Source organism: Cetorhinus maximus, chromosome 9 (genome assembly GCF_964194155.1).
Source record: "Cetorhinus maximus chromosome 9, sCetMax3.hap1.1, whole genome shotgun sequence".
Classification (NCBI taxonomy): Eukaryota; Metazoa; Chordata; class Chondrichthyes; order Lamniformes; family Cetorhinidae; genus Cetorhinus; species Cetorhinus maximus.
The window spans coordinates 26,488,252-26,501,989 of NC_135887.1; the positions used below are offsets into that span (position 1 = coordinate 26,488,252).

The window sequence follows — 13,738 nt, forward strand, 5'->3', positions numbered from 1 at the left end:
AAAAGGTTATCATTATGTTGGCTTTTAAATGAGGGAAAATGAGACTGGGACATTTGTATTTCAATCTGGATTAGAAAAAGGATCAGAAATTCTTGCAGTAAAATGTTAAGGATCCAAAGATTAGGGCATCTTTATTTTATTTAAGCTCCACAGGTTTAATAGCTACAGAATGGGAGAGAGAGAGAGCAAAACTTTGTTCATGAAGCATCTGGTACAATCCAATAAAACACAATTGCATTGCAACGAATGGATCCTATTTTTTAAAACGAGCATAAGGACAAATTTGGAACAGTGAATTCTTTAAAAAGCTTCTTCCAATTTCTCTTCTTCTCTGCTGCAAGTAAGTTGCCCTGCAATCCCCTGTGCCCAACTGGTCATTATTCACACGTGATCCCAGACACTAACTGTTTGATCAGAGAGAGCAAGAGCCCAGTCATTCCACGTCTATATCGTGGACAGTGGACGCCCCGTCCCCAGCCTGTGGTACTGACTTTACTGAGCTGCGGAATCACATCATAGTGTGGTGCAGTGAGAACAGGGACGAAGCAGTGATCTGTGTTGGGGGCAGGTTATGTCCACAAGGTGTCACACCGTGTTACATATATAAAGCAGTCCTGTATAGAGTTTAATGTTTAATGCTGTACTTCTGACCTGGAATCAGCAACTTGCACTCGAGTTCCAAATCTGTACAATGCTCACCAGCAATTAAACAATAATACACCCTCGCCCCACCCACCTCCTCCCTGCCCCGCTCCCTCACCCCACCAATTGACTGCTGTCCAGTGACCCCTGTTGAAAGTGGATATCAGATTTGGGATTTCCTCTTGATTGTGGGACTTCCAACAGTGAGTGGTTTGCCAATGCTCACTGTCCAGTTTTATACACAGAGCACAGCTGTTAGAGAGGGTGAGGAATCTGAGGGTGACAGTGAGTGAGATACAAGACAGGAGGCACAGGATGGTATCTCATACTTTATATTATGCTCACTGCACTTGCAGACATAATCAAGCTGGGGAAGCCTGACCTGGTGACGTGCAGTGAAGTGGAGTTCAGTTCAGAGGAAGGGAGATGCTGCTCATTGCATGTTAAGGAAGGAATATGCTGACAGGAAATGAGCTCGGGCTGTTCCCTCCAGGTCATTGTGGTCAGTGATATCTGGAAAGGCAGGGAGAGATTCCTAGGTCCTGTGACCAAACAGAATGTCTGCACCAAGAGTTTTTCCCGCTGCTTTGTACTGTGCGATGTACAATTCCAGGGATTTGAAAAACTGGTCTCTCCTCTTGTTTCCTCTTATGTTTGGGACGATGCTGGTTACACGTTGATGACAATCGCAGCATTGTAGATGAGGTCAGAGGTGCAACGGAGGGAGGTGTGTGTTCCTCCTTCTCCCTGCTCTCTGGGTCCTGGTTCCAGGTACGGCACGACTTGGTCAGATCCTGCAAGCTGTGCAAAATTGGCGGCGTGATTTCTGGAGGGAGTCACTGTGCCACCTTTACTCCTAAACCCGAAGCAGGTGTTGAACTGACTGACATCATCTCTGGAGACGGTGCACCCTTGTGGCTGAGGCAGGGAGCTGAAAACTGAGCTATTCTCCCACATAAGCTGATCATGGAAGGCCGGAGAGAGGTTTGATGGACTGCCCTGCTGCTGCACTGGGGAGGCTCCGTTTCTCAAGTTGTGTCCGGTGTGCCTGCCCATCACTGGGTTGTTGCAGAAGGCAGCTCTGTACTGGATGCGCCCTCTATCTGGTGCCCTGACAATGGCAGCAGGTTTAAGGTGACCTTGAGTCTGGAGAGGGGAGACTGAAAGCTGCCCCAGCAGACAGTTCCTCACCTTCTTGCGCTGTTTGGTGCGTCGTGCACGACGATTCTGAAACCAGACCTGGAAAGCAATAAGCAAAAAGTTAGGAAATAATTAGCATGGGTTTAGGATCATTTTGACTCAATCACACTGTCCCAACCCCACTCCATTTCCTTGTAATAATTCCTGTTGCTTGGAACTATTAATGACCAGATTGAGATAAAGTTAACAGAAACTTCCTTGATTTTAGCTGGGGTTAGCAGTGGAGGGGCTATAATTGCCCTGTTAGGGAGAGTGAGCTGTGTTCTCCAACTCCATCAATCCTGTTAACTGCCAGATTGGGGTTCAGCATTCTCTGGTGATATTGTCCTAACAAATTATTTATTTTAAACCATTTCTGCTCCCAGTTTGAGAAGCTTGTGTCTAATTTCTCACCAGTTCAGTGACCATCTCAGTGTGGGTGGGACAGAGGCTGGGATCAGAACAGACTGGACAGCTACGTGTCAGTAACTCAATAACTAGGCAGCTACATGTCACTAACTCCGTAACTAGGCTATGTAACAAAACTACCATATTTTTCATAATATTATTGTGGGGTATTGTAAAGCCAGCTTATGTTTGTGTGTGTGTGGATGGTTCTGCCTGTGTGGTTGATTTAAATAAGAACAAAGAAAAGCACAGCACAGGAACAGGCCCTTTGGCCCTCCAAGCCTGCGCCGATCATATTGCCCGTCACTTCCAGGTTCTGTATCCCTCTATTCCCATCCTATTCATGTATTTGTCAAGCTGCCTCTTAAACACCACTATCGTACCTGCTTCCACCACCTCCTCTGGCAGCAAATTCCAGACACTCACTACCCTCTGCGTAAAAAACTTGCCCTGCACATCTCCTCTATAGTTTTCTCCTCTCACCTTAAATCTATGTCCCCTAGTAATTGACTCTTCCACCCTGAGAGAAAGCTTCTGACTATCTACTCTGTCCATGCCACTCATAATTTTGTAAATTTCTATCAAGTCGCCCCTCAATCTCCGTAGCTCTAGTGAGAACAATCCGAATTTCTCCAACCTCTCCTCATAGCTAATAACCTCCAGATCAGGCAGCATCCTGGTAAACCTCTTCTGCACCCTCTCCAACGCCTCCATATCCTTCTGGTAATGTGGCAACCAGAATTGCACGCAATATTCCAAGTGTGGCCTAGCCAAGGTTCTATACAGCTGCAGGATGACTTCCCAGCTTTTATATTCAGTACCCCTGCCAATGAAGGCAAGCATGCCATATGCCTTCCTGACTACCTTATCCACCTGCGTTGCCACTTTCAGTGACCTGTGGACCTGTACACCCAGATCCCTCTGCCCGTCGATGCACTTAAGGGTTCTGCCATTTACTGTATAATTACTGCCTGTAATAGACCTTCCAAAATGCATTACCTTGCATTTGTATACATTCTATTTGTAAATTAGAGTTGGATAGACTGCAAGAGTTAGGTATGAAAAGGGTATTTGAAATGCTAATGAGTAAGCCAGGGTAAAGGTTTCAGCAGATAGGGTGTGAATGAAATTTGCATTTTAAGGTAAGTGCAGAGGTGTTTGGTTTTCAAAGAGACACGATAAAGTTTTACAACTGACAGGATAAATAGGACAAGGTTTTTACTTATTTACCTTTCCCAAAAGGAAAAGGCCATATTGACAACATGAAAGATTTTTATAGTATGGGAAAAGTAAATTCCAAAGACAAAAGGGAACAATGGGATTTACAGATTAAACAGGAAGAAATATATTTAAAGAAGGACGGAAGGTTATGAGATCTAAAAGACACACCATGTGAAACAGACTTGGGGAAACAGCCACTTTTCAGAGGTCTGCTGTTCCAGTAACCAAAGTTGTGTTCAAAGCCTTTGGAATTCCACTGTCAACAGTGTGCCTGTGGTAACCTTGCTGGATTGCCTCGTTACACTTAAAATCTATTTTGGACTGTTGCCTTAAAAGGGGTGTGTGGTTGAGAGTCAGGTTAATTAGGAATTTTGGGATTCGTTACAATATTAAGTAACTGTAACTGTAATCTTGTATGTGTTTTATTCCTTCCTTTTGTTAACAAGTGTTTTGCTTTAATTTTTAAAATTTCTAAAAGTGCTAGTGGACTCATTACTTCTGAATTCAGTGCACAAATCTTCTCATAATAAATACAAATTGCAAAACCGTTATGACAGCGTGGCCAAGTTTCCCTCGTGGATTTGGTGAGCCTGGCAAATACCAAATGCCGTATCATAACAGCAGCTACATGTCAGTAACTAGGCAGCTACATATCAGTAACTCTAACTAGTCAGCTACATGTCAGTAACTAGACAGTTACATGTCAGTAACTAGGCAGCTACATGTCAGTAACACAGTAACTAGACAGCTACATATCAGTAACTAGGCAGCTACATGTCAGTAATTCAGTAACTAGGCAGCTACATGTCATTAATTAGGCAGCTACATGACAGTAACTCAATAACTAGGCAGCTACATGTCAGTAACTAGGCATCGACATGACAGTAACTCAATAACTAGGCAGCTACATGTCAGTAACTAACTAGGCAGCTACACGTCAGTAACTAGGCAGTTACATGTCAGTAACTAGACAGCTACATGACAGTAACTCAATAACTAGGCAGCTACATGTCAGTAACTCAATAACTAGGCAGCTACATGTCAGTAACTCAATAACTAGGCAGCTACATGTCAGTAACTAGGCAGCTACATGACAGTAACTCAATAACTAGGCAGCTACATGTCAGTAACTAGGCAGCTAAATGTCAGTAACTAGGCATCGACATGACAGTAACTCAATAACTAGGCAGCTACGTGTCAGTAACTAACTAGGCAGCTACACGTCAGTAACTAGGCAGTTACATGTCAGTAACTAGACAGCTACATGACAGTAACTCAATAACTAGGCAGCTACATGTCAGTAACTAGGCAGCTACATGACAGTAACTCAATAACTAGGCAGCTACATGTCAGTAACTAGGCAGCTACATGACAGTAACTCAATAACTAGGCAGCTACATGTCAGTAACTAGGCAGCTACATGTCAGTAACTTTAACTAGGCAGCTACATGTCAGTAACTCTAACTAGGCAGCTACATGTCAGTAACTAGGCAGCTATATGTCAGTAACTCTAACTAGGCAGCTACATGTCAGTAACTCTAACTAGGCAGCTACATGTCAGTAACTAGGCAGCTACATGTCAGTAACTAGACAGCTACATGACAGTAACTCAATAACTAGGCAGCTACATGTCAGTAACTAGACAGCTACATGACAGTAACTCAATAACTAGGCGGCTACATGTCAGTAACTAGGCAGCTACATGACAGTAACTCAATAACTAGGCAGCTACATGTCAGTAACTAGGCAGCTACATGTCAGTAACTTTAACTAGGCAGCTACATGTCAGTAACTCTAACTAGGCAGCTACATGTCAGTAACTCTAACTAGGCAACTACATGTCAGTAACTAGGCAGCTACATGTCAGTAACACAGTAACCAGACAGCTACATATCAGTAACTAGGCAGCTACAGGTCACTAACTCAGTAACTAGGCAGCTACATGTCAGTAACTAGGCAGCTACATGTCAGTAATTAGGCAGCTACATGTCAGTAACACAGTAACCAGACAGCTACATATCAGTAACTAGGCAGCTACATGTCAGTAATTCAGTAACTAGGCAGCTACATGTCATTAATTAGGCAGCTACATGACAGTAACTCAATAACTAGGCAGCTACATGTCAGTAACTAGGCAGCTACATGTCAGTAACTAGGCAGCCACATGACAGTAACTCAATAACTAGGCAGCTACATGTCTAACTAGGCAGCTACATGTCAGTAACTCTAACTAGGCAGCTACATGTCAGTAACTAGGCAACTATATGTCAGTAACTCTAACTAGGCAGCTACATGTCAGTAACTCTAACTAGGCAGCTACATGTCAGTAGCTAGGCAGCTACATGTCAGTAATTAGGCAGCTACATGTCAGTAACACAGTAACTAGACAGCTACATATCAGTAACTAGGCAGCTACATGTCATTAATTAGGCAGCTACATGACAGTAACTCAATAACTAGGCAGCTACATGTCAGTAACTAGACATCGACATGACAGTAACTCAATGACTAGGCAGCTACATGTCAGTAACTAGGCAGCTACATGTCAGTAACTCTAACTGGGCAGCTACATGTCATAACTCTAACTAGGCAGCTACATTTCAGTAATTAGGCAGCTACATGACAGTAACTCAATAACTAGGCAGCTACATGTCAGTAACACAGTAACTAGACAGCTACATGTCAGTAACTCAGTAACTAGGCAGCTACATGATAGTAACTCAATAACTAGGCAGCTAAATGTCAGTAACTCTAACTAGGCAGCTACATGTCAGTAACTCTAACTAGGCAGCTACATGTCAGTAACTAGGCAGCTATATGTCAGTAACTAGACAGCTACATGTCAGTAACTAGGCAGCTACATGTCAGTAACTCTAACTAGGCAGCTACATGTCAGTAACTCTAACTAGGCAGCTACATGTCAGTAACTACGCAGCTACATGTCAGTAACTCTAACTAGGCAGCTACATGTCAGTAACTAGGCAGCTATATGTCAGTAACTAGACAGCTACATGTCAGTAACTAGACAGCTACATGTCAGTAACTAGACAGCTACATGTTATTAACTCAGTAACTAGACAGCTACATGTCAGTAACTAGGCAGCTACATGTTACTAACTCAGTAACTAGGCAGCCTCATGTCAGTAACTAGGCAGCTACATGTCAGAACTCTAACTAGGCAGCTACATATCAGTAACTAGGCAGCTACATGTCAGTAACTAGACAGCTACATGTCAGTACCTAGGCAGCTACATGTTACTAACTCAGTAACTAGGCAGCTACATGTCACTAACTCAGTAACTAGGCTGCTACATATCAGTAACTAGGCTGCTACCTGTCTGTATCTAGGCAGCTACATGTCAGTAACTCAGTAATTAGGCAGCTACATGTCACTAACTCAGTAACTAGGCAGCTACATGTCAGTAAATAGGCAGCTACATGTCAGTAACTCTAACTAGGCAGCTACATGTCAGTAACTAGGCAGCTACATGTCAGTAACTCAGTAACTAGGCAGCTACATGTCACTAACATCAGTAACTAGGCAGCTACATGTCAGTAACTAGGCAGCTACATGTCTGTAACTAAGCAGCTACATGTCAGTAACTCAGTAACTAGTCAGCTACATGTCAGTAAATAGGCAGCTACATGTCAGTAACTCAGTAACTAGGCAGCTACATGTCACTAACTCAGTAACTAGGCAGCTACATGTCAGTAACTAGGCAGCTAAATGTCAGTAGCTCAGTAACTAGGCAGCTACATGTCACTAACTCAGTAACTAGGCAGCTACATGTCAGTAACTCTAACTAGGCAGCTACATGTCAGTAAATAGACAGCTACATGTCAGTAAATAGGCAGCTACATGGCACTAACTCAGTAACTAGGCAGCTACATGTCAATAACTAGGCAGCTACATGTCAGTAGCTCAGTAACTAAGCAGTTACATGTCAGTAACTAGGCAGCTACATGTCAGTAACTCAGTAACTAGGCAGCTACATGTCAATAACTAGGCAGCTACATGTCAGTAGCTCAGTAACTAAGCAGTTACATGTCAGTAACTAGGCTGCTACATGTCAGTAGCTCAGTAACTAGGCAGCTACATGTCAGTAACTCAGTAACTAGGCAGCTACATGTCAATAACTAGGCAACTACATGTCAGTAGCTCAGTAACTAAGCAGTTACATGTCAGTAACTCAGTAACTAGGCAGCTGCATGTCAGTAACTCAGTAACTAGACAGCTACATGTCAGTAACTAGACAGCTACATGTCAGTAACTCAGTAACTAGGCAGCTACATGTCAATAACTAGGCAGCTACATGTCAGTAGCTCAGTAACTAAGCAGTTACATGTCAGTAACTAGGCAGCTACATGTCAGTAGCTCAGTAACTAGGCAGCTACATGTCAGTAACTCAGTAACTAGGCAGCTGCATGTCAGTAACTATGCAGCTACATGTCAGTAACTCAGTAACTAGACAGCTACATGTCAATAACTAGGCAGCTACAAGTCAGTAACTAGGCAGCTACATGTCAGTAACTCAGATCCTAGCAATTGGTAGCATCCATTCCTTTGTCACTCACTGAGGTTTGATAGGCACTAGTTTATGTCAACGTCCCCAGATTGGTTTAATGCTGTTCCAAACTGCAGCCAGAGAATGTTAGACCTGAACCGGTTTGTTCTTTGATAGAAGCTCCAAGTTCACACAATTGCTGCTTTGATGTTGTTTGATTTTGCTGCATTTTCTATTGAGCATGAAATGAGTGCATTCATTCCGAAACCTCGCCACACAGACCGGAGATCATCAAGACTGAGAAGGACCTCTAGGCTTAACTGTCGCAGTACTCCCTGGGTTCCAACCCCCCCACCATGCTCTCCCATTCCCCCCCCACCATGCTCTCCCATCCCCCCACACTCTCCTCACCCCACCCCCATTATTTATTTTCCATAGACATCAACAGCTACTAATATCAATTTGGCACCTTTAACATAGTCACCCAGACCACAGTGCTTCAGAGGAGCAATTTTAAACAAATGAGGACACTGAACCACATAAGGAGATAGCAGCTTTTAATGAGTATCTTCAACAAGGAAAGAGAGGCAGAGAGGTTTAGGGAGGGAATTTGGGAGCTTGGGGCCCAGGCAGCTGAAGGCATGGCAGCCAATGGCGGAGCGATTAAAACTGGAGATGTGCAAGAGATCAGAATTAGAGAAGTGCAGAGATCTTGGAGGGTTGAAGGAAATTACTGAGATAGGGAGGGGTGAGGCCATGGAGGGATTTCAAAACAAGGATGAGAATTTTAAAATCAAGACCCTGCTTAACTGGGAGCCAGTGTAGATCAGCGAGCACGGGAGTGATAGGGGAACAGGACTTGGTGTGAGTTAGGAGTTAGGGTTTGGGCAGACCTCTGGTTTATAGGAGGGCAGAATATGGGAGGGTGGCCAGGGGCGTGTTCAAATATCCTAGAGGGATGAAGGACGGGAAATGGTTGTGGGTCAGAGTGGGAGGTGGGTGTTTATTCGCTACTGCCTAATTGACGTTTCGGTCAAAGATGAATTTAATTCTCAATCACTAATGAACGCCCTGAGTGTACACCCTCCCCACGTCAAGCAACCCTCCATCAAATTCAGTGCCAAAGTTTTGTATTTGAAAGTTGTTCAGTTTGTAACTATATCGAATTTTACAGAGGGGATCTGAATGCAAATATTACTCATCAGAAGCTGACAGATGCTGTCGCATCTGTGAACAAACACCTACCTGGATCTTGGATTCTGGGAGTCTGGTAATCTCGGCCAATGTCTCTCTCGTATTGATATCAGGGTAAGGAGTCAGGACAAACGCTCTCTCCAGTTCCCCCAGTTGCCATCTGCTAAAGATTGTCCTCTTCCTCTTCCGCTGGCCCTCGGTCAGAAAGCCCAAGTCAACTGATCGGGGAAAACGGACAACTTGAGGCCCGAGATCTGATAGGACAACATCAGATCCAGTCAAAATAGAGAGAAACTCGGATATAAAACTACCTTCATATACCATAACCCTCAAAACAACCCTCCCAATACATATTCTCTCTAAAGCAACCTCTCCCCAATTACCCGCCCCCCACGAATAATCTCCCCAGAACTCTCAGATTCTCCACCTCCCTCTCATTCCTCAGTTTTACACAATTCCAAATAGAACTGAGAAAGTTCCGTGCTCATCCACAGATTGATTTTTTCACAGCCTCTCCCAGCACAGTCCGTCCCATTGCCAGCCCCACACCCCTCCACCTCCCTCATACCCTCAGCTCCCCCACCTCCCTCAGACCCTCACACCTTCACCCCCCCAGCCCCTCACCCCATCTCCCTCACGCACCCCACCTCCCTCACACCCCTAGCTCCCCCACCTCCCTCACAACCTCATACCTTCACCCCCAAGCCCCTCACCCCATCTCCCTCACGCCCCCCACCTCCCTCACACCCCTAGCTCCCCCAACTCCCTCAGACCCTCACACCTTCACCCCCAAGCCCCTCACCCCATCTCCCTCACACCCCCCACCTCCCTCACACCCTCAGATCTTCACTCCCCAGCTCCCCTACACCCCAGACCTTCACCCCCAGCTCCTCCACCTCCCTCACTCCCCAAGCCTCTCGCCCCCACCTCCCTCACCCCTACCTCCCTCACACCTTCACCCCCAGCCCCTCACCCCCCCACCCCCCTCACACTCCCACCCCCACCTCCCCCTCACCCCCCACCTCCCCCTCAAAACCACACTCTAACCTTCTTCACACCCCCACCTCCCTCACACCCCCAGACCCTCACCTCAGCCCCAGAACCCCCCCTCCCCCCGCCCTATTCCTCAGAACCAATTAACTTTCTCCGGATCCGCGAGTTTGCTGTCAGTCCGGATTTAGCGGAAATCTCCCTGACGCGAGGCTGAAGTCCGGGCTCACCCTCTCCTTCTGGCCCAGGGGGCTCCCGGTCCAATCTTCCCTCCATTCGAGCCGGGACAGCTGCTGTATAACTGGGGGGGTCTGGCTGCGCTTTTTGTAGCTGCCGATTCCAGGTGTGAAGCACCAGCTCCGCTTCCAAGCAATCTGGACTCTGATCTCAATCCACAGCAGGGAATCCCAATCCGCCAGACACAACTTCACACCTTTCCCGGACACACAAAGCACTGGCGGCAACTAATGTCCCGGGACAAAATAACCAGAACTGAGGCAAAACACCCAGAACCGTAATATTACAGAGAATTGCAGCTCCTGTGCACATTATAGAGAACAGCAGCCCCTGTGTATATTACGGCAAATAGCTGTCGATATGTGTATTATAGTAAATAGCAGTCCTGGTGTATATTATAGAGAATAGGTGCTCATGTGTGCAATATATAGAGTAGCAGACTTTGTGTGTATTATAGAGAATAGGAGTCCCTGTGTATATTATAGAGAATAGCAGCCCCTGTGTGTATTATAGAAAATAACAGTCCCTGTGTATATTATAGAGAATAGAAAGCCTTGTGTATGTTATACACAATAGCAGGCCCTGTGTATGTTATAGAGAATAGCAAACCTGTGTATATTATTGAGAAAAGCAGCTGTGTATATTATAGAGAATAGCAAACCTGTGTATATTATTGAGAAAAGCAGCTGTGTATATTATAGATAATAGCAAACCCTCTGTATATTAGAGAATAGCAGGTGCTGTGCATATTATAGAGAATAGCAGCCCCTGTGAACGTTATAGAGAATAGCAGTTCCTGTGTATATTATAGCAGATAGCTGTCCATGTGCATATTCTGAGATTAGTAGTCCTAGTGTATATTATAGTAAATAGCAGTCCCTCTGTATATTATAGTGAATAGCAGACCCTGTGTATATTATAGCAAGTAGGAGCCCCATTGTATAATATATAGAATAGCAGTCCCTGTGTATATTATATAGAATAGCAGTCCCTGTGTATATTATGGAAAATAACAGTCCCTGTGTATATTATAGTGAATAGCAGTCCCTGTGTATATTATAGAGAATAGCAGTCCCTGTGTATATTATGGAAAATAACAGTCCCTGTGTATATTATAGTGAATAGCAATCCCTGTGTATATTATAGAGAATAGGAGCCCCAGTGTATAATATATAGAATAGCAGTCCGTGTGTATATTATAGCGAATAGGAGCCCCATTGTATAATATATAGAATAGCAGTCCCTATGTATATTATATAGAATAGCAGTCCCTGTGTATATTATGGAAAATAACAGTCCCTGTGTATATTATAGTGAATAGCAGCCCCTGCCTATATTATAGGAAATAGCAGTCCCTGTGTATTACAGAGCATAGTAGTCCCTCTATATATTAGAGAGAATGGTAGCTCCTGTGTATATTATAGAGAATAGCAGCCCCTGAGTATATTATACACAATAGCAGGCCCTATGTATGTTACAGAGAATAGCAAACCTGTGTATATTATAGAGAAAAACAGCTCCTGTGTATATTACATGGAATAGCAAACCCTTTGTATATTATAGAGAATAGCAGTCCCTGTGTATACTATAGAGAATAGCTGTCCCTGTATATATTATAGAGAATAGCAGCCCCTATGAACGTTATAGAGAATAGCAGTCCCTGTGTATATTATAGCAGATAGCTGTCCATGTGCAAAATATTGAGAATAGCAGTCCCTGTGTATAATATAGAGAATAAGAGCCCCGGTGTATAATATATAGATTAGCAGTCCCTGTGTATATTATAGTGAATAGCAGTCCCTGTGTATATTATAGAGAATAGGAGCACCGGTGTATAATATATAGAGTAGCAGTCCCTGTGTATATTGTGGAAAATGACAGTACCTGTGTATATTATAGTGAATAGCAGTCCCTGTGTATATTATAGGGAATAGCAGCCCTTGTGTATATTATATAGAATAGCAGTCCCTGTATATATTATAGAGAATAGCAGTTCCTGTGTATATTATGGAAAATGACAGTCCCTGTGTATATTATAGTGAATAGCAGTCCCTGTGTACATTATAGAGAATAGGTGCCCCAGTGTATAATATATAGAATAGCAGTTCCTGTGAACATTATACAGAATAGCAGTCCCTGTGTATACTGTAGCGAATAGCATCCCCTGTGTATATTATAGAGAATAGAAAACCATGTATATATTTTGGTGACTAGCAATCTCTGAGTATATTATAGAAGATATCCACTGCTATGTAAATTACAGAGCATAGTAGTCCCTCTATATATTGGAGAGAATTGTTGCTCCTGTGTATATTGTAGAGAATAGCAGTCCCTGTGTATACTATAGAGAATAGCTGTCCCTGTATATATTATAGAGAATAGCAGCCCCTGTGAACGTTATTGAGAATAGCAGTCCCTGTGTATATTATAGAAAATAAGAGCCCCAATGTATAATATATAGATTAGCAGTCCCTGTGTATATTATAGTGAATAGCAGTCCCTGTGTATATTATGGAGAATAGGAGTGCCGGTGTATAATAGATAGAATAGCAGTCCCTGTGTATATTGTGGAAAATAACAGTCCCTGTGTATATTATAGTGAATAGCAGTCCCTGTGTATATTATAGAGAATAGCAGCCCCTGTGTATATTATAGGGAATAGCAGTCCCTGTGTATATTATATAGAATAGCAGTCCCTGTGTATATTATGGAAAAAAACAGTCCCTGTGTATATTATAGTGAATAGCAGTCCCTGTGTACATTATAGAGAATAGGAGCCCCAGTGTATAATATATAGAATAGCAGTCCCTGTGAACATTATAGAGAATAGCAGTCCCTGTGTATAGTGTAGCGAATAGCATCCACTGTGTATATTATAGAGAATAGAAAACCATGTATATATTTTGGTGACTAGCAGTCCCTGAGTATATTAAAGAAGATATCCCCTCCTATGTATATTACAGAGAATAGTAGTCCCTCTATATATTGGAGAGAATTGTTGCTCCTGTGTACATTATGGAGAATAGCTGTCCCTATGTATATTACAGAGAATAACCGTCCCTGTGTATATTGTAGGCAATAGCAGCCCTGTGTATATTATAGAAAATAACATTCCTGTGTATTTTATACAGAAAGCAGCTCCTGTGTATATTATAGAGAATAGCAGGCCCTGAGTATATTATACAGAATGGCAGCCCCTGTGTATATTATAGAGAATAGCAGTCCCTATGTATATAATGGAAAATAACCAGCCGCTGTGTATATTATAGAGAATTGCAGCCCCTGAGTATATTATAGAGAGTAGCAGCCCCTGTGTTTATTATAGAGAGTAGCTGCCCCTGTGTATATTATAGAGAGTAGCA

General features: G+C 43.4%; 1 protein-coding gene across 2 annotated transcripts; it reads right to left on the reverse strand.

Moving 5' to 3' along the window:
* Positions 1-270: 270 nt before the first annotated feature.
* LOC144684505 (homeobox protein SEBOX-like) lies at positions 271-10,641 on the reverse strand. Of its 2 annotated transcripts, none has more exons than XM_078548346.1 (3): positions 10,370-10,641; positions 9,201-9,367; positions 271-1,881 (listed from the first exon to the last, which is right to left on the reverse strand). In XM_078548346.1, the coding sequence occupies exons 1-3, from the start codon at positions 10,413-10,415 to the stop codon at positions 1,312-1,314; spliced, it is 783 nt and encodes a 260-aa protein (XP_078404472.1). In that variant the 5' UTR covers positions 10,416-10,641; the 3' UTR covers positions 271-1,311. The 2 variants fall into 2 exon arrangements, with proteins under 2 accessions (XP_078404472.1, XP_078404471.1); XM_078548345.1 differs by having other exon boundaries at positions 9,201-9,403.
* Positions 10,642-13,738: the final 3,097 nt, after the last annotated feature.

What these genes read in the sequence shown, in the direction of transcription:
- LOC144684505 (XM_078548345.1), bottom strand. Translation starts at nt 10,415, where the DNA reads ATGGAGGGAAGATTGGACCGGGAGCCCCCTGGGCCAGAAGGAGAGG. An exon ending in CCCTGGGCCAGAAGGAGAGG is followed by an intron (nt 9,404 to 10,369) that starts GTGAGCCCGGAC and finishes TTGTCCTATCAG; the next exon opens with ATCTCGGGCCTCAAGTTGTC. An exon ending in TCCCAGAATCCAAGATCCAG is followed by an intron (nt 1,882 to 9,200) that starts GTAGGTGTTTGT and finishes ATTGCTTTCCAG; the next exon opens with GTCTGGTTTCAGAATCGTCG.